At 43.0% G+C, this 20,687-nt stretch overlaps 2 protein-coding genes across 4 annotated transcripts; one reads left to right on the top strand and one right to left on the bottom strand.

Annotated features, from left to right (window-relative positions):
- Nucleotides 1–49: 49 nt before the first annotated feature.
- Nucleotides 50–12,871, bottom strand: gsk3ab (glycogen synthase kinase 3 alpha b). 2 transcript variants are annotated; one of them, XM_077574553.1, is made up of 12 exons: nucleotides 12,724–12,871; nucleotides 12,073–12,211; nucleotides 11,782–11,967; nucleotides 8,369–8,556; nucleotides 8,153–8,236; nucleotides 7,407–7,517; nucleotides 5,673–5,803; nucleotides 4,205–4,409; nucleotides 4,016–4,111; nucleotides 2,717–2,903; nucleotides 2,557–2,634; nucleotides 50–1,688 (listed from the first exon to the last, which is right to left on the bottom strand). In XM_077574553.1, exons 3-12 carry the CDS (start codon nucleotides 11,954–11,956, stop codon nucleotides 1,621–1,623), a joined length of 1,323 nt encoding a protein of 440 aa, XP_077430679.1. In that variant the 5' UTR covers nucleotides 11,957–11,967; nucleotides 12,073–12,211; nucleotides 12,724–12,871; the 3' UTR covers nucleotides 50–1,620. The 2 variants fall into 2 exon arrangements, with proteins under 2 accessions (XP_077430679.1, XP_077430680.1); XM_077574554.1 differs by lacking the exons at nucleotides 12,073–12,211; nucleotides 12,724–12,871 and having other exon boundaries at nucleotides 11,782–12,066.
- On the top strand, nucleotides 12,872–20,678 carry znf526 (zinc finger protein 526). Of its 2 annotated transcripts, none has more exons than XM_077574550.1 (8): nucleotides 12,872–13,012; nucleotides 14,241–14,576; nucleotides 15,172–15,326; nucleotides 15,402–15,497; nucleotides 16,368–17,098; nucleotides 17,183–17,345; nucleotides 17,923–19,335; nucleotides 20,127–20,678. In XM_077574550.1, the coding sequence occupies exons 2-8, from the start codon at nucleotides 14,297–14,299 to the stop codon at nucleotides 20,271–20,273; spliced, it is 2,985 nt and encodes a 994-aa protein (XP_077430676.1). In that variant the 5' UTR covers nucleotides 12,872–13,012; nucleotides 14,241–14,296; the 3' UTR covers nucleotides 20,274–20,678. The 2 variants fall into 2 exon arrangements, with proteins under 2 accessions (XP_077430676.1, XP_077430675.1); XM_077574549.1 differs by having other exon boundaries at nucleotides 15,396–15,497.
- Nucleotides 20,679–20,687: the final 9 nt, after the last annotated feature.

The following is a 20,687-nucleotide window of genomic DNA, read 5'->3' as shown; positions in this document are numbered from 1 at the left end:
GTGACATCATCGTCACCTCGATTATCAACATGCAATCAAAACACGGACGTGCGGAGACGCCAACCGTTTCATCACTTTATTAATGAGTTCAATTATTTATAGCAACAAACAAAAAACAGTCTCTCTCCCCCCATCCCTCCTTCATCATCATCATCCCCTCTGGCCCACCGTCTCGATGCTCTCTCCACAAACGACGGGCGCTGTAATAAGAGCGTTGCGGGGTGGTTTCGGAACAAAAAATAAAAGAAAGGTAACATTAAAACAACAAATGTCGTACAACAGTGGAGTAGAACAGGAGACGGTCGGACACGGGAGACGGTCAATGGAAGATTCTGTTTTCACCCTCTTTTACTACACACACACACAATTCTCAAAACTCACACAAGCACACGCGAGCAACAAATCCTTGTAACATTCTGTTCACATTGAAACTCAATGGAAACAAGCGTTCCACCAGACGGTACAGCGGTACAGTATCTTGGATGTGATAAAGTTTTCTGCCCCACTACGACATCATTTTGGAAATAATATACAAAAATAACATCCCCCAAAAACAAACACACAATACAATAAATAAAACAGTCCAGACAGCTACGGGTAGGGCGTGGGGGGGGGGGGGGGGAGTCATGACAAGAGAAATGGAAGGAGAGAGAATAAAATGTGAGACTTTTTTTTGTTGTTTTTTGTTGTCGTTGCCCTCCAGAAGCAGGGACGGAGAAAAAAAAAAGAAAAGTAATACCGTATTTACAGACTGCGACATCAGATAAAACGGTCTGGTCGCTTGAACGCGCCATCTACTGGAGAAAAAAAAACAAACAATATTACAAGAACAATAGAATAACAAATAAAAAGATCAAATAAAAGGTAGCTGATATTTACAGATTAGCTGTGTTGTGGAGGAGGGAGAACCACGGGCGAGGAGATGAAAGAAAGTTCAAGGTCCAAGACAGGAAGTTGAGGGCACGCTCGGGAGGAAGTAGATCTCGGTCAAAATGATGACGACGATGAGGGGGGGAGGAGGTTGGACCCATTCGTTTAGCGTCCTCAAACACTTTCCACGTTTCATGATCGATACACTTTTACCGAGGCCACTAACTCCCAGCAAAGTAAAGGCAAGGAGGAAAAACAAAGGCTGCTGCAGTGTGCGTCCTTTGACAAAAACTTTCGGAATCACCTCTCTTCTAAAAGCGACACAAACAGCTGAAGTAAATACAAAATAAAATAAGATGGACTTGGTTGTTTTGGGGTACAAAGAAAAACTCTGGAGGAGAAGAGAGGGTTTTGTACCATTTTTTTGGGATGGGGGGCATGATTGTCATTCTCCAAAAGCCAAATGGCCACTCCACATAAAATGAGCTAAATAAAATAGAATTTAAAAAAAGGGGATAAAAAGACCATAACACAGACAATGCATGTACAACCCCAAACATCCCACAGAACCTGGACTTATAAAGTCAGCTTATATATATATATGAAGCCTATTGGGGGGGGGAGGGATGGTTTCATGACGAGTGTGTGCATGTGTGTTTGTGTGTGTATAGTCTTTCTAAGTGTTGAGAGGAAGAAGAGGAGAGCGGGAAGAGAAAAAGAACAGAAGCATGGCAGGGTGCTGTTTGCTGTTCAGGTGCTGTTGTTGATGGAGCCGGGCACAGAGCCGGGCTGGGCGGTACTGTCTGACGCACTGCCATCTGCAGAGCCATAAGGACATTACACAGTCAAATACAGACAAGTTGCTTTTGTTTTTTTAAGTACCTAAAACATTTTTTAAAAAAATCAGTGGATTCATGGAAAATATTTTTGGGACATTTTAAAATTTAAAAAAAGGCAAAGAGACAAGAAATTCTGGCATTTTTTAAATCGAGAAAAACAATCAGGCTTTTAAAAGATTTAAATTTTGTGTAAAAGAAATTTAGAAAAACTGAAAATAATATTTATTGGCATTTATAGTAAATATAAAAATTTGTAAAATAAAAATAAACAAAGCTTTAAAAAAAAAACTATGAATTTTTTTTTTTGGTACATACAAGACAGAGAAAAACAACACATAAAGGCTATTTAATAGGCTATTGAGTGGAAAATTTAGTTTTTAAAGGTATTAACTGTATACAAAAAATAATGTAGTTATCAAATCCATTCTGGAAAAAAATAACATTTTTCTGCTGAAAATGGCTCAATTAATTATCAATTTAAGTAAATATATTAAACAGATCAACAGTTTTTATTTTTAGATTATTTTTTAAATTTAAATAATTTTAATAGCAGTAAAATATGAGAGAGAAAAAATTCCACGGTCCACATAAAAAAATTAAAAATCACCTGATTTAAAATGTTTTCAATACGTACAAATAATTATTTGAGACATTTCCGGTGAGAGTATTTTTATTTTTTTATTTTAATTATCAGATTACAACCGAGAACATTTAATTCAGGCCTTTTAAATAATTCACATTTGAAATTGAGATTTGTCTATATTATTAGGAGGAAAAAGAAAAAGGGCCCCTTAGCAAAAAGGTTGCTAACGTTACGCGTTGGGTGTGTGCGTGTTTTACCACATACCATGTGAGGCAGGCGTTGTCTGTGCACGAGCGTGAGGAGGAATGAGTGTTGAATTCAACTGGGGTTGGATGGACAGCTCTGAGGAGACACGGAAGAAGGCGCATGTAAAACACCCCATCGGGTTTCACTCGCCGTCACGCGTGCGCGCGCGGAAACCGACCGACAGGACTGAAGTTGAAGAGCAGCGGCAGTTCCCGCCCACTGGGCAGGCGAGTGTTGGGCTGGCGCAGCTCATCGAAGAAGGCGTGCGCGCAGGCCTCCAGCGGAGACAGACGGGTGACCGGCGTGTATTCCAGCAGTCGAGAGCAGAGGGCGATGGCCTCCGGCGGCGTGCGGGGCTTGAACACCTGAATGGAAAGGAACGCAACGGGAAGTCACACATCCGAGTCGAATTCTCTTGGCCGCCACCAAGGACGTTTGGACATTTTTACTGCTGTTGGGCAGAATTAGAAAAAACATCAGGAGCACCTGAGTTTGACTTTTGTTGAGCTTACAAATGGCAGGACTTTTAAAAAAAAATATATATATATTTTTTTATTTAAATAAAAATAAAAATAACTTTACAATGAAAAACTGAAGATTCCAAAATTCAGCATCTATGTATTTTGTTTAAAAAAAAATTAAAGATGTGATTTCCCCCCCCCTGATTTGCAAGGTTTTCGAAGCACTTGTGGGTTCTCAGAGTAAAATTAAACATGAAAATTTCACATTTTACAAGAATGATTTAGAAAATAATAGTTAAAACGACATACACAATTGAGAAATATTTTAGGCTTCTATTTTTTTTTAACGTTAAAAAAAAAACCTAATTGGCAAAGATTTAAAAATCAGGATATTCAATTTTTCAAGAGTTAACTTTTGAGCTGTTGCAAACAAAAAAGGCAGCATTCCGATGAGATTAGACTATTAAAATAGCCTGATATGAATCGTATGGAAAGTTATGGATTTAAAATGATTACACGTTCTTGATAAATTGCAATACAGCATGAATAATACTATTTTCATTTTTTTTCTTCAAATAAATGCTTGCCACTCTGCAGTCAAGTACATCTACTGTTTACTAGGGGTGGGCGATATGACAATATTAGATCGTTAAATACTTTAATATGTTGAGGATTGAGGCTTTAAAAGACTGTTCAAAGCAGTAGACGCACGTTATGAGCTGCCCAGCCGTGAATATTTCTTCAGTACTAAATACAATTTTAGGACAATGGTCAGAAATGTGAAGATTAGTCTAAAATCGTGATTGTGATTTTATTTTTAAAAATGTTTTGCCATATCATAAACCCTACATTATAGAGTACATACTACACAAGAAGTGTGTAGATGGTCCAATTGACAAGCGCTCACCCTTTTAAGCCTTTTAAGTTCTGCGCTTTGCAGAGCATGCCGTGTGAGTGAGTGTGAGCTTCAGCGATGATATTGATTTGACTCCTGTGAGTCATTCAGCACTAATTACCTTTGTCCACGGGTGAGCTTTAATCTGTGGGAATTTGAACTCTGTATAGTTTGGGTTCATCTCTCGGATCTGCTCCCTGGTCGGAGTTCCAAGAACCTGACACGGGAATAGTAAAACATCATCATCTTTGAAAAAGGCAGACTTTCCGATACTGTAGTCAATTTGCTCTCAACTGGTCGCCGCCGGTACCTTGATGATCTCTACTAGCTGGTCTACGCCGCTGTCGCCCGGGAAGATGGGCTGGCCCAGAAGAAGCTCGGCCAGCACGCAGCCGGCCGACCAGATGTCGATGTTGGACGTGTAGTCGGTGGCGCCGAAGATGAGCTCCGGGGCGCGGTAATACCGCGAACAGATATACGACACGTTGGGCTCGCCTCGGACCAACTGTTTGGCGCTGCGGGGACGACAGTGGACAAACACGCCTTTAGGGGAGGTTGATTTAACCCCCCCCCCAAATTACAGTAACTGTAAAACAAGTTGAAGGCTGAAAGTGTGAAATTATACAATTCGGAAATGAGCAAAGAACTCCCGTAGGCCCAAAACGTCTGCCGAGGCTCCCACATGCAGACTAAGCAGGCAAGTTCCCGCCGTCATTCACAAGGACACGCGGCTTTAAGGCACGGATACAACAATTAGAGTTGTTGTGACTCCGCTTGTCGCAATGTACAGTAATTAAACTTTAGGAAACCAGGCTATTTTCAATCTTTACATTTAATTTTGTGACATTTATGTTTTTATACAATACAGTGCAGTTTTTTTTTGGGAGGGGGGGGGCAGAACGAATGAATGGCATTTTAATTTAGAGCATTACAACTTAACTTCACCAATAAAAACGAAATTCCACTTAAAGGGTCCGTTTAATGTGCTGAACATTGGCACTTATGTAAATAGGCTTGTATATAAAAACAATGGCCGCGCAAAAATTTGCCCCCCATGAAAAATTCTGTAGAGATTTAAGATTTTTTTTTGTGTGTGTGACAACTTTCAGCACAAGTTCTAACGACCATTATTTATGGGCGGAGACTGCTTGCTTCTGCTGCTTTGCTGATATTTTTCATTATGGAGAAACTGGATGAAATAAATTGTCAGAATTATTCACCAGAACTCAATGGAAACACTTTTTTTCCCCTCATTCTCATTTTTTTCGACATTTAATGTTGTGAGGACATTTTCAAAAAAAAATATCCACTGCACATGCTTATCCTGCCCTTTTTCTAATCAGTTAATTACTTGCATAATTTAAAATGGGGAAAAAAGATGACCAATGACAATAGCTTGACATACAACAAATATTCTGAATGTCATACGCAAATACTTATGAAATGCTTTAATTTATTGCATGTAGTTATGTTTATTACTCAAACACAACCTGTGCTACCTTGAATGTAAACATCTGCTGTCAAGCTAAAGGATTATCGGCGGTCAAAATTAATTATTAATTATTAAACAATTAATCTGTGTTAATACATGATTAATGTGATAATTTTTTGGGTGATTGATTAATTAGTCAACGCTTTAACAATTTTTTTTTTAACAAAGGATGGAAAAAAAAGTGGGCGAGCAAAACATGAGATGCACGCGCCGCAGTCAAGACAGCTGACGCACACAAGAATGGAAAGAATGTTGAAGCCAAACGAGTGTAACGTGTGCTCCGAACCTGCCAAAGTCACACAGCTTGAGGATGGCTGTCTCGGGGTCCACCAGGAGGTTTTGGGGCTTGATGTCTCGATGACACACTCCCTGGGAATGGATATAAGCCAGGCTTCGGAACAGCTGGTACATGTACACCTGGTGAGAAGGACACAATGCTTAAGTGCAATAAAAAAAAAAAGTCCACTGTGCTGATTTTCATTCAACGGCTCGTAGTTTTGGTAAACTTGTACCTGCAGTTTGGACTTGCGCATAACCTACACTAAGCTTGAGTCAACCAAGGCTGTGACTGACTTCCCAATGTGGTGGGGTTAATGGTGACTCACAATCTCCTATAGTTGCGCAACAACTTTTAGACCGAATTGTCAGACGTTAATCACTCCCTTTTCTCCCCAAAGACAGTAATAACATGCGTGGGCATTTCTTCCATGTCACAAGAGTCAGACAGACTAAGTAATGCTGGGTGGTGTCGGATGCAGACCGCAGCACAATAAAAACTAGGCTTGGGTATTGATTCTAGTTGACTCAATCGATTCGATTTCGATTCCCAAAAGTTTAGTTCAATTCGACTTTTTCCGGATTCGATGAGATTCACTTCAGTTCAATCCGATATCGATTAGTTATGGAACAACAGTTATTTTTAAATGTCATGGCCATGATAAAAACTCCACAAATATTAAGTTCCAAAGTAAATTTTGCGGCGAAAGTAACTGGTCAAATGATTTAGTTTATTAATTAAAGCAACATGTGTTATAATCAGTTAAGTGTTACACAAACATTAACATCAGCAAGGATGAGATAAAAATATTTTCATAATTTTAGTTTAATAATTGTAAATATAAGTGCAATAAGTCAGGTGTTTCATAAATGTAAGAAAATACTTTTAAATTCATGTGAACAGTAAAAAAAAAAAAAAAAAAAGAGCAAGATACAAAGAAACGGCCTTTAAAATGATATTTTCTTAAAAATGTATGGGGGGGAAATGAGATATTTAAATAAACGATACATGGTTTTATGAATCAATATTGGGCCCGAAAAGGAAAATTGATTTGATATCGATTATTGGATTTTTTTTTTTTTTTTTTAAACCCAGCACTAATAAAAACATGGGGGGCTCAAATGTAAAAACATGGGAAACAAATCATAGCATAATGCGGGACAGCTTATTAGGCAAAAATGTAAAGGTGAAAATGTCCAAAATGTGAAGATACTTGTTTGTGGCATCTTAGCATGACAAATGGCTCATTAGATGCATCACAACGCGATTGCAGGCAAGATGACTAAACATGAGTGTTGTTGCTGAAACGAGGAGGAGCGAAAGCAAGTGACGATCTGAAGACGTGCTGTGACAGAAAAGCAGCACAAGAGTGAGTAGGACGTGTGTCTTCACGCCTTGAGGGAACCTCAGGCTGAAAGGAGTCAAGTGGGCCATGAGACAGTCGGAATGTTCTCTCCGCTGCGACACACACAATAAACGCACAAAATCACCCTTTAAAAAGCAACAACCTTGCAGACAGGCAAGCCAAGTGGCTTTCCCTCCTGCGTTGCTTCTGTAATCCTTAAAGAGACAAACGGGAAAACATCCGCTGCTTCATTTGCCTCTAGCAAACAAACTTCACTTTCTGCCTACTCCAAACTGACATTTGTGACATTCCACTCGATTTTTTTTTTTTTTTTTTTGCAGGATCTCTGTGGGAAGTGACAAGTAGTAGCAGCCAGGCCATGAAAAGGTGACATTTACCTTAACATATATGATGGGGATGGTGGTCTTGGCCTTGTTGAAGTGCCGAGCCACCCTGTACACCGTCTCGGGGACAAAGTCAAGCACCAGGTTCAGGTAGACTTCATCTTTCTGCACGGGACACAAACAGGGAAACATGGTTGTCGTATATAGCTGACACAGACGAGATCGCACTACAGACTCAAACCCAAAAACATTCGCTATTTGCCTTTAGTGCTTATACATAAGTGAATGACATTTGATTTTCCAAAAGGGGGGGACACAAAAAGGGTCAATCGCCTTTTGTGCAGGTCTGAATCAGCAAATACGTTTTTTTCGTGTCTGTCCAGTTCAGTCATTTTCAGTCGCGTCCTTTGGTGTGCGGCGGGCCTAATGCTACTGGACAACATGACGCCGTCCAGTTGAAAATCATGCATGATGTCATGCCATCTAAATTAGCCAATTATGAATTAAAAGCAGATGACAAATTTAGAATATTGATGCTATTGCTATTATTTGTGTCTTGACGAAAAGCAGGGGTCCACTGTTTTCCAAATGTTAAGAACAATTTAACAAGGAATTGAAAATATAAAACGGCATGAGGAAGATGTGCGTCCACTCACCAAATTACACCTTTGACATAAAGCTAAAGACAGACTGAATTTGACTGCTTTATTGAGCGCAATTAACAGATATGACAGCTATTTCAAAATGTTACATCAAACATTGCCTCAGGAAAAAATGTTCCACCGATAGCAAATACGCACCTTTTCACCACTGGAGTAGAAGAAGTAACGTAGCCTCACAATGTTGCAGTGGTCCAACTTGCGCATAATTTGCAGCTCTCTATTCTATAAACCAAACAAACGAGGACAAAGCGGTCACAGGGCAGAATCTCAATCAACCGCTCTTTTCGGAGTGAACCTTTTTTCTAAGAGTCACACATGCATTAAATGGCTTCCCTGTCAAATTTTTGTCCTCACCTTAAACCGTTTGTCTTGGAGCACTTTCTTGATGGCCACCATCTCCTGGCTGTCGATGAGGCGCGCCTGGTAGACCACGCCGAAGGAGCCATTTCCTATGACCTTGATGTCCGTGTAAGACACTTCCTGCGGGCGGTCGGGGCCTTGGCCCGGCGTGGCCACTACGGTGGTCAATTTGCCACTGTCGCCTGTAAAATAATAACACATTGAGAAGAAAATCAATCAATCAATGTGCTCAGTGCTCAAATCCCAGTATTGCAATTGTGTACATTTACACAAATGCCTTGTTGGCATACACTTACATGGATCCAATACAAAGCAGTCTTAAAGTAGACGATTTTCACCGATACGCTCTTCAATTGCCATGCATTTGTATTATTATTATTATTATATTTATTTATAATTTTTTCATATTATATTATATTTATTTTTTATTTTATTTTATTTTTTGGGAGGGGGGGGACGATTGCAGATTCAGATTTTTGGCAAAATAAAATTCCGATAAGCGTTTAATCGGCTAATTATCTAAAAAAAATATATTTATGTGAATAAAGTACCTTATTGGTCACTTAATGCTTCCAACAATTAAGATATAAATTACTGGCAGAACATTTGACAGTTTTACATGACTTGGGGGGTCTTGAGCGGGAATGTCTTATCTTTGTTTGTTTGTATGTTGTAAGGCAGTGGTGTCCAAACTCGGTCCTCGGGGGCCGGTAGTCCCGCAGGTTTTGGATATTTCTCTCCTCCAACACAGCTGAAGCTCATCAGCAAGCTCTGCATAAGCATGATAACGACCTTGTTGATTGGAACAGGTGCGTTGGAGCAGGGAAACCTCAAAAACCTGCAGGACTACCGGCCCTCGAGGACCGAGTTTGGACACCACTGTTGTAAGGAGTCCATGTGGGAAAAATTCAAAAACAAAAACAAATCAGCCAAAAAAACAAACCATGGCTGATTTTTCCAGAAAGTGTTGGAACATAACCCCTAAGATAAACGAGGGTTTACTGTATTGTAAAATGTCAGAAGTCCATCACAGTTCCAGCTCAGAAACGGTTCAATCCACGTCAACGTGTTCCCGTTCCACTGAGCGCCATGCGCGCTACGTGTGGTCCACTGGTTGACTCGGTGTAATCCAGGATCAGATTATGTGCGAGGACTCAGTAGGTGATGTATTCTTTCAGCAAGTACACGATGTGCTTCTTGAAAGTAGTTAAACAGTGCCATCACCGGGCTGATGTTTGACTAAAAAATAAATAAATAAATAAATGACACTTTGAGACCAAACAGTAACTGACAGATGGTAAAAGGGGCATGAGGCGGGTGGGGTGGTGGGGGGGTTCCGTTAATGGTGTGGCAGTTTGGGTCGAGAGCGATTTGATGAATCAACACCACAAGCAGTGACATTGGGGAAGGAGAGCGAGTGGGAGCGAGACAGAGGCTCGTCCCCAAAGCGCTTTTGTCAGAGCGAGCGCTGTGATTAAAACGCTGTGGACAGTAGCACACCCACAAGTGCGACGATTTTCCCAGGGCTTGTTCACTTTGCACATCTCAACAGCACCCCTCCGGATCACCGCCGTGCCTCAAAATGGAGTAAGACGGCGCATCATTCTGCACCCGAGACAGACAAATCCAGCAAAAAACAACGCAGCGTCAACATCACGGAAAACAAATGCAGACGTGATTGTGTTGATTACTGCATAATTTTTTCAATATCTCTCCTTGTCTCACATCAGATCTCTACCTACTAACATTTTAACAGTTGCAACTCTATTAGAGATGCAGTTTTTTTTTTCATTTGTAATTTTGTGTGATTACACTGTAGCCGATTGCAGTCCACCTTTAAAAGTTCCGCTGCAGTACTTTTGTTCCAAGTGAAGTCAAAGAGAAAGATCTTTAAATATGGAGCAGCTGTGTTATACCCCCTGCTTTAATAATGAATACAACTAAAGAGGAGTCGATTTTTGCTTTCAACACAATAATTACGTTAAGAAGAAGAAAACACAATAAAGGCTGGATTTACACTACATGCTTCAAATGGCATAATAGGGATATGCGTCGTGGTGGCGTAAATGGTGGGTAAAAATACACACTCAAAATAACAATAGAATACAAATGTGGATAAAAAAATTATAGGCATCACACATCTACCAATGTGAGGGCAGTCTAAATGTGCAGATCGGACAGACATCATCAATGTCAAGCTGAGATCATTGAAATGTAAAGATCAGTGATGTGTACACACGATTGACAGCGGCCACCATGGTGGAATTTTGTTATAGATTTTTTTTTAAACAAATGAGCACTTTGAATGTCTTTAAATCCCCTCTAATAAATAAATTATACAACAAACAATCGATTAATCAAGTACATAACATGACCTATTTGACTGCCCACAAGCGACGCTGTCTAAAACTTTACAGTAATTTTGATGCGTCAACTTCGAGAAGACTTTGGAATTTTGGTCAGTTCAAGCTCACTGGTGGATGTTTTTAACATTTTTAAACAAAAAATGTCAGCCAAACGGAGAAAGGATTGGGAGAGATGTCCGAACATAATCAAGTTATAGTTTTAGTCTAATTTGAATGTGTTTTTGGCCCAGATTTCTTCACACAAAAGCGTTCCCCAAAAAGGCCTTTTCTTTATGGCACAAAATAAAAAGGAAAAATCCATACACATATATATGAAATCTTGTCCCGGTGCAATAATCCTACTTGTATTTGTTCCAGATAATAACCATAAACATTAGGTGAGGGGAGGCGTCCACTGTTAGTGGATTTCTTTGGGGATTTTGGTGGGTGTGTTTCATAAACATTTAATAATGGATTTTAGGCTATTTAAACTGGGTCGCTGTACAGAGTAGTAACTTAACATTGCAATATAGGTCATTTCCACTTGGAATTGGGCTCCCTTCTAATGCTACTAACCGATATATCTCAATCAATTGGTCGAAATGTGTGACACAAATATGACCAAAAAACGATTGGGAAAAAAAAGTTTCAGCTCCATAACGATAAAGGAACGCTAGCATCCACAAATGGCTAGCACGGACGCTAATGCTAACTCTTAACCTGAGTGACGTTAAGAGGAATCGACAAGATTGAAAATGCCAATAATAACATGATAAAACAGTTTATTTGATAAAAGAAACAACAGTCGGTATCGGTGTTGGGTTGACGTTAAAAGTTTCTCATTGAAGAGGTTTAATACTGGCAGAAAAACACGGCTAATGATAGCTGGCTAGCTAGTCCAAGTTAGCCAAGAGCCTGCTAGCTGAGATTAGCTCCGCCGCTGTGATCGACCTTATTTAAACAAAATGTCGACAACGCCATCTGAAATAAACAACAGGAGGGACGTCTTTTGTGACAAAGTGTCCGACGCGGTGAGTGGTCATTCAAAAAAAGAACACTTACGGGGTAGTTTGAGGTTCCCAAAACTCGTCGAGCTGCCTCCGCTGGTTTGCGAAGCCCCCGACTTTCCTGTCGAGCTTCCGCCGGCAACTGCTGATCCGACGCCTGCTGCAGCGGCTCCGGGAACTCCGGGAGGCTCGGCGAATGAGCTGGTCCTGGGCCGCCCGCTGCCGCTCATATTTGTGTGAACTAGAGCCAGGGTTAACGGCGAACGTTACTGACAGCCAGCCAAGTCACACAAGTCAATCGAACGAAGGAGAAAAAAAATCCCATGGAAAAAAGAACGGCACTTACAGCGTTCTTATACAGCTTTCTGCCCCGTCTCCCCCTTTCTTCCTCTGTACTGTAGAACGATGATGGTGGGGAACTGGGGAGTTGACGCACGATGACGTCACACTCGCAAGGATTAATGGGAAAGCGAGTTTCAAGGTACCTGTACTCCAGGGGTGGTGGCAAATGTGATGGAATGCGAAATGATGACTCAGTTTTTTAATCGTATTATATCATAGCTATAGCAACAATAAAATAAAATAAATAAATAAAGCTACAAAAGCTATAAATGATATGCTAGTTAGCACACGCTAACAATGTTGACAATGCAATCCAATAATAAACAAGAACCCCTAGCAAACATAAAGTTAGCAAAGTACATGTTGAATTATGCGAAATAAAATAAAATACTTTTTTTTTTTTTAACATTACTTAACAAAAGTCAGTCACCACACAAAGCGCGTAGTGTGATTGAAAAGGAAACTGTCCAATCGCTACGGGATATTTGGGCGGGGCTTAAATTTTTTTGGGCAACTTCGGGTTAATGTAGCACTATAACTAACGACTAACTAAAATGACTCCTAAAAAAAAAAGTTAATTAGCCAAAGTATTCTAAGAATTCAACAAATTACTCGATATATATAAAAATCGGTGGGTTAAAACTACAATACCCACCACGCATAGCGCGCCGTGTGATTGACAACCACACCGTCCAATTGTTGTTCAAGGCTTTGAGCACTTCCACATATTGGGCGGGGCTTTCGTTCACAAAAATGGAGGCAAACGGCAGGTTAACGTCCCTCCATATGCCGTAAAACATAATTCTCGGCGAACAACCATCACATTCTGTGCTTCTCGTGCCCAAGACGGCGTCGGAGGAGCCTCGGCGGAGGGTGCGGGACAGGACGTGTGGGTGACGTGCTGTGATGTCTACGGACGGCGCCGTCCGACGACAGTAACTGAGGTAAAGGGGGTGAAAAAAAGAAGGGCCCCTGACGCTTTTCGCACGGAGAGCTCCGGCGAAAAGTGGCTAGCGCCGCCTGACGGACCGCCCGGCGAACCGGGCAACCGCCGTCAGGAAATAGCGGTGCAGGCGAAAACGAAAAAAAAAAAAAAAAAACTGGTCCTCGTTTGCCGAGGGAGCGCCTCCAACCGCCCTCCACGCGCCATCACACATAATACACGAGGGGACCTTAATAAACCTTGTTGTGTTTTAAGATAAACATTGTAGCTAGTGGATGGGAGGAAGCTAACAGCAAGGGCCGTCTTGTGTGCTAATTGCTAAGTCACGTTGTCTTATTGTGCCTTTTTATTGGTCTAATACTGTAAATTAATTACATTTGCGACAAATGATAAACACTTAAACCATGTGTGCTCTCCATATGACGAAAAATGTATAAATTGTTTTTACCATTTGTGAATTAGATTAACTTAAACTAAAAATCCATAGTAGGTCAAGAACAGTTTAAACAGGGTGGGCCAAAAGTACGTACCTTTTTAATAAATTCAGTTGAATAATTTGAGGTGGAAGGAATGCAGGAAAACAGGTGTAAGCAATAAATAGAGGAAAGATGCACGAATAAAAATAAACTAGGAATGACAGAAGAAGAGGCAGAAAAGTAGTTTTGAGGGAAGCGTGAAAGAAAGCGGAAAAGATTCCTGCAAACAAAGCTGTAGTGTACATAAAAAATAACTTCATAAGTACACCTGCTTTTGTTTCAGCCTGTATAGCCATTAGCGCGCGTGTGTGTTTTGACTCTGTATCATTTTATTTGAGAATATACCACAGGTTAATAATATTGTCACCCGGGTCGTACATCCCTAAAATGGCTGCTGTGGCTTTTTATCTAGTCAAGTCAAATGTATTCATTTATATAGCCCTTAATCCCAAAATAGTCTCAAAAAGCTTCATACAGCTACAGTTGACAAATATGAACACATCTTGATCTTAACCACAATAGGGCAAGGGAAAAACACAGGAAAAAGAAGAAAGCTTGAGAAGGGGCCTCAAATGTGGGAATCAGCCGATTAATCAGTTATCTGATTTATTTATTTTTTAAGATTTAGGTTGTTTATTTTTACACATTAAGTGTGGGCAGGAACTCTCGAGACCCATCTTTTTTTCATACATCTTAACACTAATTTGTTTTTCCCAATTGTTTTCACATGGCCCCTTTCTTCTTCACACATAGGTTCCATTTTTTTACCTCGCCCCGATCCATTTCATATAAGAAGACCTACCGACATCATGGAAGCGGAGAGCGTCTACTTTGAGGTGCAGCAGCCCGAGGATGTCAGCGTGGACCACCAGTTCATGTGCAGCGAGTGCTTGCAGCTTTTCAGCACCCTGGAAGAAGTGCTGATCCACCAGGAGATTCACACGGGCGATGAAGGCGAGGCGGGCCAGGAGGTCCGCTGCGAGCAGTATCAGTGCCTGGAGTGCGGCGCGGTCCTCGTGGACTCCGAGGAGCTGCTGCTGCACCAGGAGATGCACATGCGGATGGCCGGGGTGGAGGCCGAGCGACAAGGTGGGACGTTTTGTCACGTGGCGTCTTTTGTCAAATCATTCACTCATTCCCCACTGCCTCATTTGTTTTATTGTAGTTCACAAAAAAAAGTCCACTGCTATGCTAACAATGAATGGGAAATCCAATTAAAGGGCTAAAGTTAGCATTAAGTTCTGGGAGTGATATTCTTTCAAAATGTTGTAGTAACACATACAGACAGGTAAAATACAAATAGTAATATTCCTTATATGTGAAAAAGAAGCTATATTAATAAAGTCTAATTGTGACTTTCTTCTACTTAAAAAAAAAATAAAAAAATTATGACACTACACTGCACCTAAGAGGCCAACGCGGTAAACAGTAGATATCATGTTATTTTAATATGTAATTATTTTATTTTTATTTTTTATTTTTTTTACATAATCTGTCCAATCCTACTACAAATCTCTATATAATATAGTGATTAGGGAATGATTGACTGATAGTGTTTTGTTTAATGGGGGAAAAACATTGTATTAAAATGTCGCAATTTTACATGGAAATGTTCTAAAAGTAAGTCGAATTTTCAAATTTGGAGTCATTAACATTTGTGTGTTTGTGTGCGATCCTTCCTCAGAGTTGTGCGAGGCTGCGGTGCCCGAAGATTCTGGTTCCCAGGCAGTCCAGTACCAATGTCTGGACTGCCTGGCTCTGTTTGACTCGCCCGGCACATGGTTCGAACACCGCAAAAGTCACAACAGCAGCACTACAAGCACCCACGCCGAGATAACGGTAAGACCAAGACGGGACAAGAAGTCCGTTTCAAAAACCAAGCTAACCCAGTGAGCGTGTGATTGTCAGCCACAGGAGTACATGATCCAAGCGGACGGCACCCTGGCTCCTGTCAACAACATGCAGAACTTTGTGCTAAGTGAGCAGCAGGCTGGGGAAATTTTGGCACAGGTATTAAAGTTTTCATCATCTCTTGGTTGTTGTTTTACAATCCCCCCCCCCCCGACAACTTCACTGAGCAGTCAAGTTTTTGCCGCTTATCAGAAGCTACCGCTAACATGTGCGTCCGACAAGACTCCGTGTAGGTTTGCTTACCTTTTGCCTTTGACATGATGGCGAGCGTCGCACCTGTGTCGGATGAGGATGTTTCTGCATGTTAGTGTTGCAGACGGTGTTGTCCGGGCTTGCTTCAAAGTGGCTCTGGATCTTCACCAAGCGTGGCTGATCTTGTCGTAGGGAGGAAAACGCCGAGGAGTGCTTATTATGTAAATGACCCCACTGTTAGGTGAATGTAGGGATGTAACGATAACGGCTATATCGTGAAATTGTGATTTTAAAACTGCCACAATATCGTTGTTGTCATGTCACGATATGAAAATCTGTTAAAAAGTCAGGTTGATTTTCATTTGTGCAGTTCTAGCACACTCTAGTGGCCATTTTTTAATTTTAATTTTCACAAGGCATGTTTTGGCCCTCTACGTTTCAAATTCACGCTAATGATCAGACGAAGGGGAACGTAATATGTTTATGAACCGAGTCAATCTGTGGAGGAACTCGATGTGTGTGTGGCCTCAATATTAAGATTTATTAGACATTGTAGGTTGTTTATATGCATTGTTATGTACAAAAGCACAATATTGCGCTGCTTCTTCTTTTCTTTTAGTATGAGCTCTTTTTTTTATTTTTATTTTTTTTTACAATATTGTGGCCTTTTTTATATCGCCAACCCCCCCACAATATCGTGCTAATTATCGTATTGTGTTGATATTTGGATATCGTTCCATCCCTATTTTTAACAGCTTTTCTTTGTGTCTGTTCCAGGTGTTGGCGCAGCAGCATCAAAAAAAGAACGGCCAAGCCATCTCCAAACCGGCCTCCCAGCCCACCCTGCTGCCCCCGGTCACGCCCGCCCCGGGCTCGGCCACCATGCACCTCAAGATTCTGACGGCTCAAGCTCTGGCCGACGGCTCGGTTGCGCTGGCTCGGCCCGGAAAGGCGGCGGTGCAGCGGAAACGAGGCGCCTCGGTGAACGGAGCCGCCCGCCAAGTGGAGCTGGCGTTGGCCCCCGGAGTCCATGCCGGTAGCGGGCGGGCGGCGAGCGAGATGGTGGTCAGCCAACCGTACGAGTGCTCGGAATGCTCCCTTCTCTTCCAGACGCCGGAGGACTTCCTCCAACACCAGGGGGTGCACTTCCTGGGTCAGGAAAAAGAGAGTTCGGAGGCGGGGCTCATGAGCGGCTTTGAGGAAGCTTCGGAAACGGCGGACAACTCCATAAGGCAGGCCAACCAATTCGTAACGGCGGAGAAGAAGCCGGCGCCGGCCGAGCCCCAGCAGTGCCCGCTGTGCGGCCGCACCTTCGTCTCGGCCAACCGCCTCAAATCGCACCAGCGCGTCCACGAGCAAGGCACGCACGAATGCAGCGAGTGCGGTCGGGTCTTCAAGAAAGAGAGCTCCATGCAGGACCACCTGCGCACACACCTGGGCGTGAACAGGTACTTGTGCGTGGACTGCGGCCAAGGCTTCACCACCGAGATGACCCTCCTCGTGCACAGGTAAAGTCCCGCCATGGCGGCGCGACGGCGTCCCTCGTTGCTCCGGCCGGTCCTCATCCTTTGCCTTGCGTGTTTCTCGTGCAGGAAGTCACACACAGCCAACCCGTTTCACAAGTGCCAGTTCTGCAACAGAACCTTTACCAACATGACAAAGTACCTTTACCACCGACGCACACATATGAGTTTCAACGCCTCGGCCGCACCCGCTCCCCCCACCAGCACCACTGCCGCCGCCGCCGCCATCACGGTAGTCCAAACCCTCATGCTTACTAGACAACTGGATAGTCACAAACTAATTACAGTCGGAGCTTTGCACAACTAACTACAAATGGAATGAGCAACTGGTGCCCCCCAGTTTTTAAATGTTGTCTTTTTGAAATATTTTTTTAATAGTTTTTACCCCCCCCAAAAAAAATCTTCAAAAAACACTTATGAACATTAAACATCAACTATATATCTTCCACAAGAATGGAGGGCAATGGAGAAAATGAATGACAAAATGAAAATGCAATATCAAAAATATTGGGGGGGTGGGGGGTCGTCAAATATGCAAATCAACGGATTCTGAACTGCAAATATACGAGGCTTGAGTAATGTCACCACCAGATGACAGACATGGCTTAGTTGCATTTACACTGAGTTTATACTCCCCTCTTCGACAATGTTTTTATTTTTTTAACAAATTTGGAATGTTATGTAGGACAAATATTGTACTTGTATATTTTCGTGTAGCTTTATCATTGACTTTGTTCAATTCAGAGTTTACCGTGAGCATGAATTAGAAATAAATGCAAACTCACTTTTGGGTTTCTCGCCCTCTCCAGGTGAACGCTGCGCCCCGACGCACCTCTCGCTCCACGCTGGCCATCCTGCAGCGAGCCAGGGACAAGAAGACCTCTCAGATGATGGCCCCCCTCACCGAGGAGGAGATGGAATTAATTGACCAGGACCCCGCGGATCCGACCAGCGTGCACAAGAGTGCGGTTGAAGGAAAGGTAGACGAAGAGCGTCCCGGCACCAAAGCCGCCGAGGAGGTCGCATCAGGCTCGGCCGAAAGCGCCGCAGCGTCGGACAAAAGCGCGTTGGCTTGTCGCTCCTGTCCGAAGACGTTCTCCTCGCAGCCGCAGCTCCTCCGGCACCGGCGTGCGGCGCACGGGCCCAAGCGCAGCTTCCTGTGCGGCGTCTGCGGCAAGACCTTCAAGAAGCAGATCCACGTGCGCGACCACATCCGCACGCACACGGGCGAGCGGCCCTTCCAGTGCGCCGACTGCGGCAAGACCTTCTCGTCCCTCGCCAACCTCAGCCGCCACAACCTGATCCACACGGGCGTGCGGCCGTACCGCTGCGACGTGTGCCAGCGCACCTTCTCGCAGTCGTCCAACCTTCGCCAGCACAGCCTGCTGCACGTGGCGGGCGCCGGCCTGACGTGCCCCGACTGCCCCGCCGCCTTCCGCTGGCCCACCAAGCTGGCGGCGCATCGCTTCACGCACCACCCGGGGTCCCCCGCGCCCTTCCCGTGTCCCAACTGCGAGGCCGGCTTCCTCACCAGGAGGCAACTCGGCGCCCACTGTATGGAGCAACACCCCGTCATGCCCCCACAACCCCGAGGTGCCCCCACTGACCAATCACAGCCGTCCACCTCCACCGCAGACGATTCCCAGGCTCCGGAGCAAGGCGGCTTGGATTGCGACGTCTGCGGTAAGACGCTCAACTCCCACGCCAATCTGCGGCTCCACAAGCTAAGCCACCCCGGGCCCGGACGGCCGCGCGGCGCCCCCGGGAAGCGCCCCAAATCCCACCAGTGCCCCATTTGCGGCAAGCTGTTCGTGTCCAGCTCGGGCGTGATGCTGCACCAGCGGGTGCACACGGGCGAGCGTCCGTTCCCGTGCCAAATATGCGGCAAATGCTTCCGGCAGAGGACGCACCTGCGCGAGCACTTGCGCACACACACGGGCGTGCGGCCCTTCCGCTGCGAGGTGTGCAGCAAGGGGTTCGTCCAGAGCATGCACCTGGTGGAGCACCGCCGCACGCACACGGGGGAGCGGCCGCACGTCTGCCCGCAATGCGGAAAGGCCTTCAAGAACTTCTCCAACCTCAGGAACCACAAGAAGACGCACAGTCGTCAGCAGAAGCAGGACCAGGAACACAAAGCTGGCTCGGCCGTGGAGGTTTCCGCCGTGGAACTCCCCAAGGGGCAGCCCCACCTCATCCAGATCCAGTCTTCGGACATTCAGCAGGTTGGTATCCGCTACCGGATTCATTTGAAAAAGGTCGATTTTTGTTAGTCGCAGGCCGTGTCCCCTGACAACTTTTTTGGGTTGTTCTTTTTACTAAAGCTATTTTATATAAATACATTAAAATAAACCAATTTAATAAAAGGGTTGAATGATTAAAATGCATTAAAAACGTGTACAGTATTTAATTCATTACCTAATTTGAATGGCATTATATCTACCAGTAGTTTAATGAGAACATAAAATTCATTTTACTTTACTATTTTAATAAACAAATTTGCAATAAACAAATGAACCAGAAGTTTAACATTTTAAAAGTTAAAATGTATTTTTTTTTATTTTCATGATATTTTTACATTTTAATTGTATTGAAGACAATATTCCCTTTAGCATTTTATTTTAAATAATTTAAACAAAATGAATAAATAGTGGGGGTGTCAGGCAATTAAAATGTTTTAATCGTAATTAATCGCATGACTTGGTTAACTCACGAAAAATCGCAAACTTTATATCTGTTCTAAATGTACAATAAATATTTTTTTAAGTTAATAGAAGTTTTAACATAGGTGGTAAAAATGTTTAATAGAAATATGGATGCATCTTATAGCCATTGATACAGTAATTTCAAAATAGTCATTTAAAATTGAGTTAAAAAAAAAAAAAATTGTGCTTGAGAAGGTAAATGCTCGGCGGGCCTGAGGAACGAATCGAGTGTGCAAATACGTGGCCACCCCCGATCGACAGCCATTATCCAAAGCATACCACATGACTTCTCTGTCCCGCCACCGTCACAGGGCACCAACACCATCATGTGTAACGAGTTTGGGGAGACCATCGCCATCATCGAAAGCAGCGAGGGCGGGGCGTTGCCGCTGGAGCAGGCCCTGGAGATCTTTCACACGGCGCTGGAGAACGGCCTGGACGGACTACAGATGCTCTGAGCGACAAGAAATGCTCACATTAAAATATGAAAACAAAGTATACGTGCCTCGTGGTCAGATGTTGGGAGTCGTCCAAAAGAATTTGGGGGGGGGGGGGGAAGTAAGCATTTTCTTTTTGAATTAATTGAAGTGCTTTCCTTTAAAAAAAAAAAAAAAAAAGTTTCTCAATGACCCCCCAAACCTTAAAACAGTAGTGTATATATATATATATACACTGGTGTTTTTTTTTTAAATGGAAATTGAACTGCAGTGAGGAAAAAGTACTCAAAATGTTTTGAATGTCAGTATGATCAAATTGTACCTTTCTTCTTTCTTTTTTTTAAATGATTTTTACTATGATTGTTATGAATTTGTGACAGCCGGCGGTCTCAACAAAACGGGATGGTAATAAATTAGTAAACTCAAGTTTGCTTC

Source organism: Vanacampus margaritifer, chromosome 9 (assembly GCF_051991255.1).
Source record: "Vanacampus margaritifer isolate UIUO_Vmar chromosome 9, RoL_Vmar_1.0, whole genome shotgun sequence".
Classification (NCBI taxonomy): Eukaryota; Metazoa; Chordata; class Actinopteri; order Syngnathiformes; family Syngnathidae; genus Vanacampus; species Vanacampus margaritifer.
The sequence above is the reverse complement of the archived record's forward strand: the minus strand, read 5'-3'. Positions and strand labels throughout refer to the sequence as shown.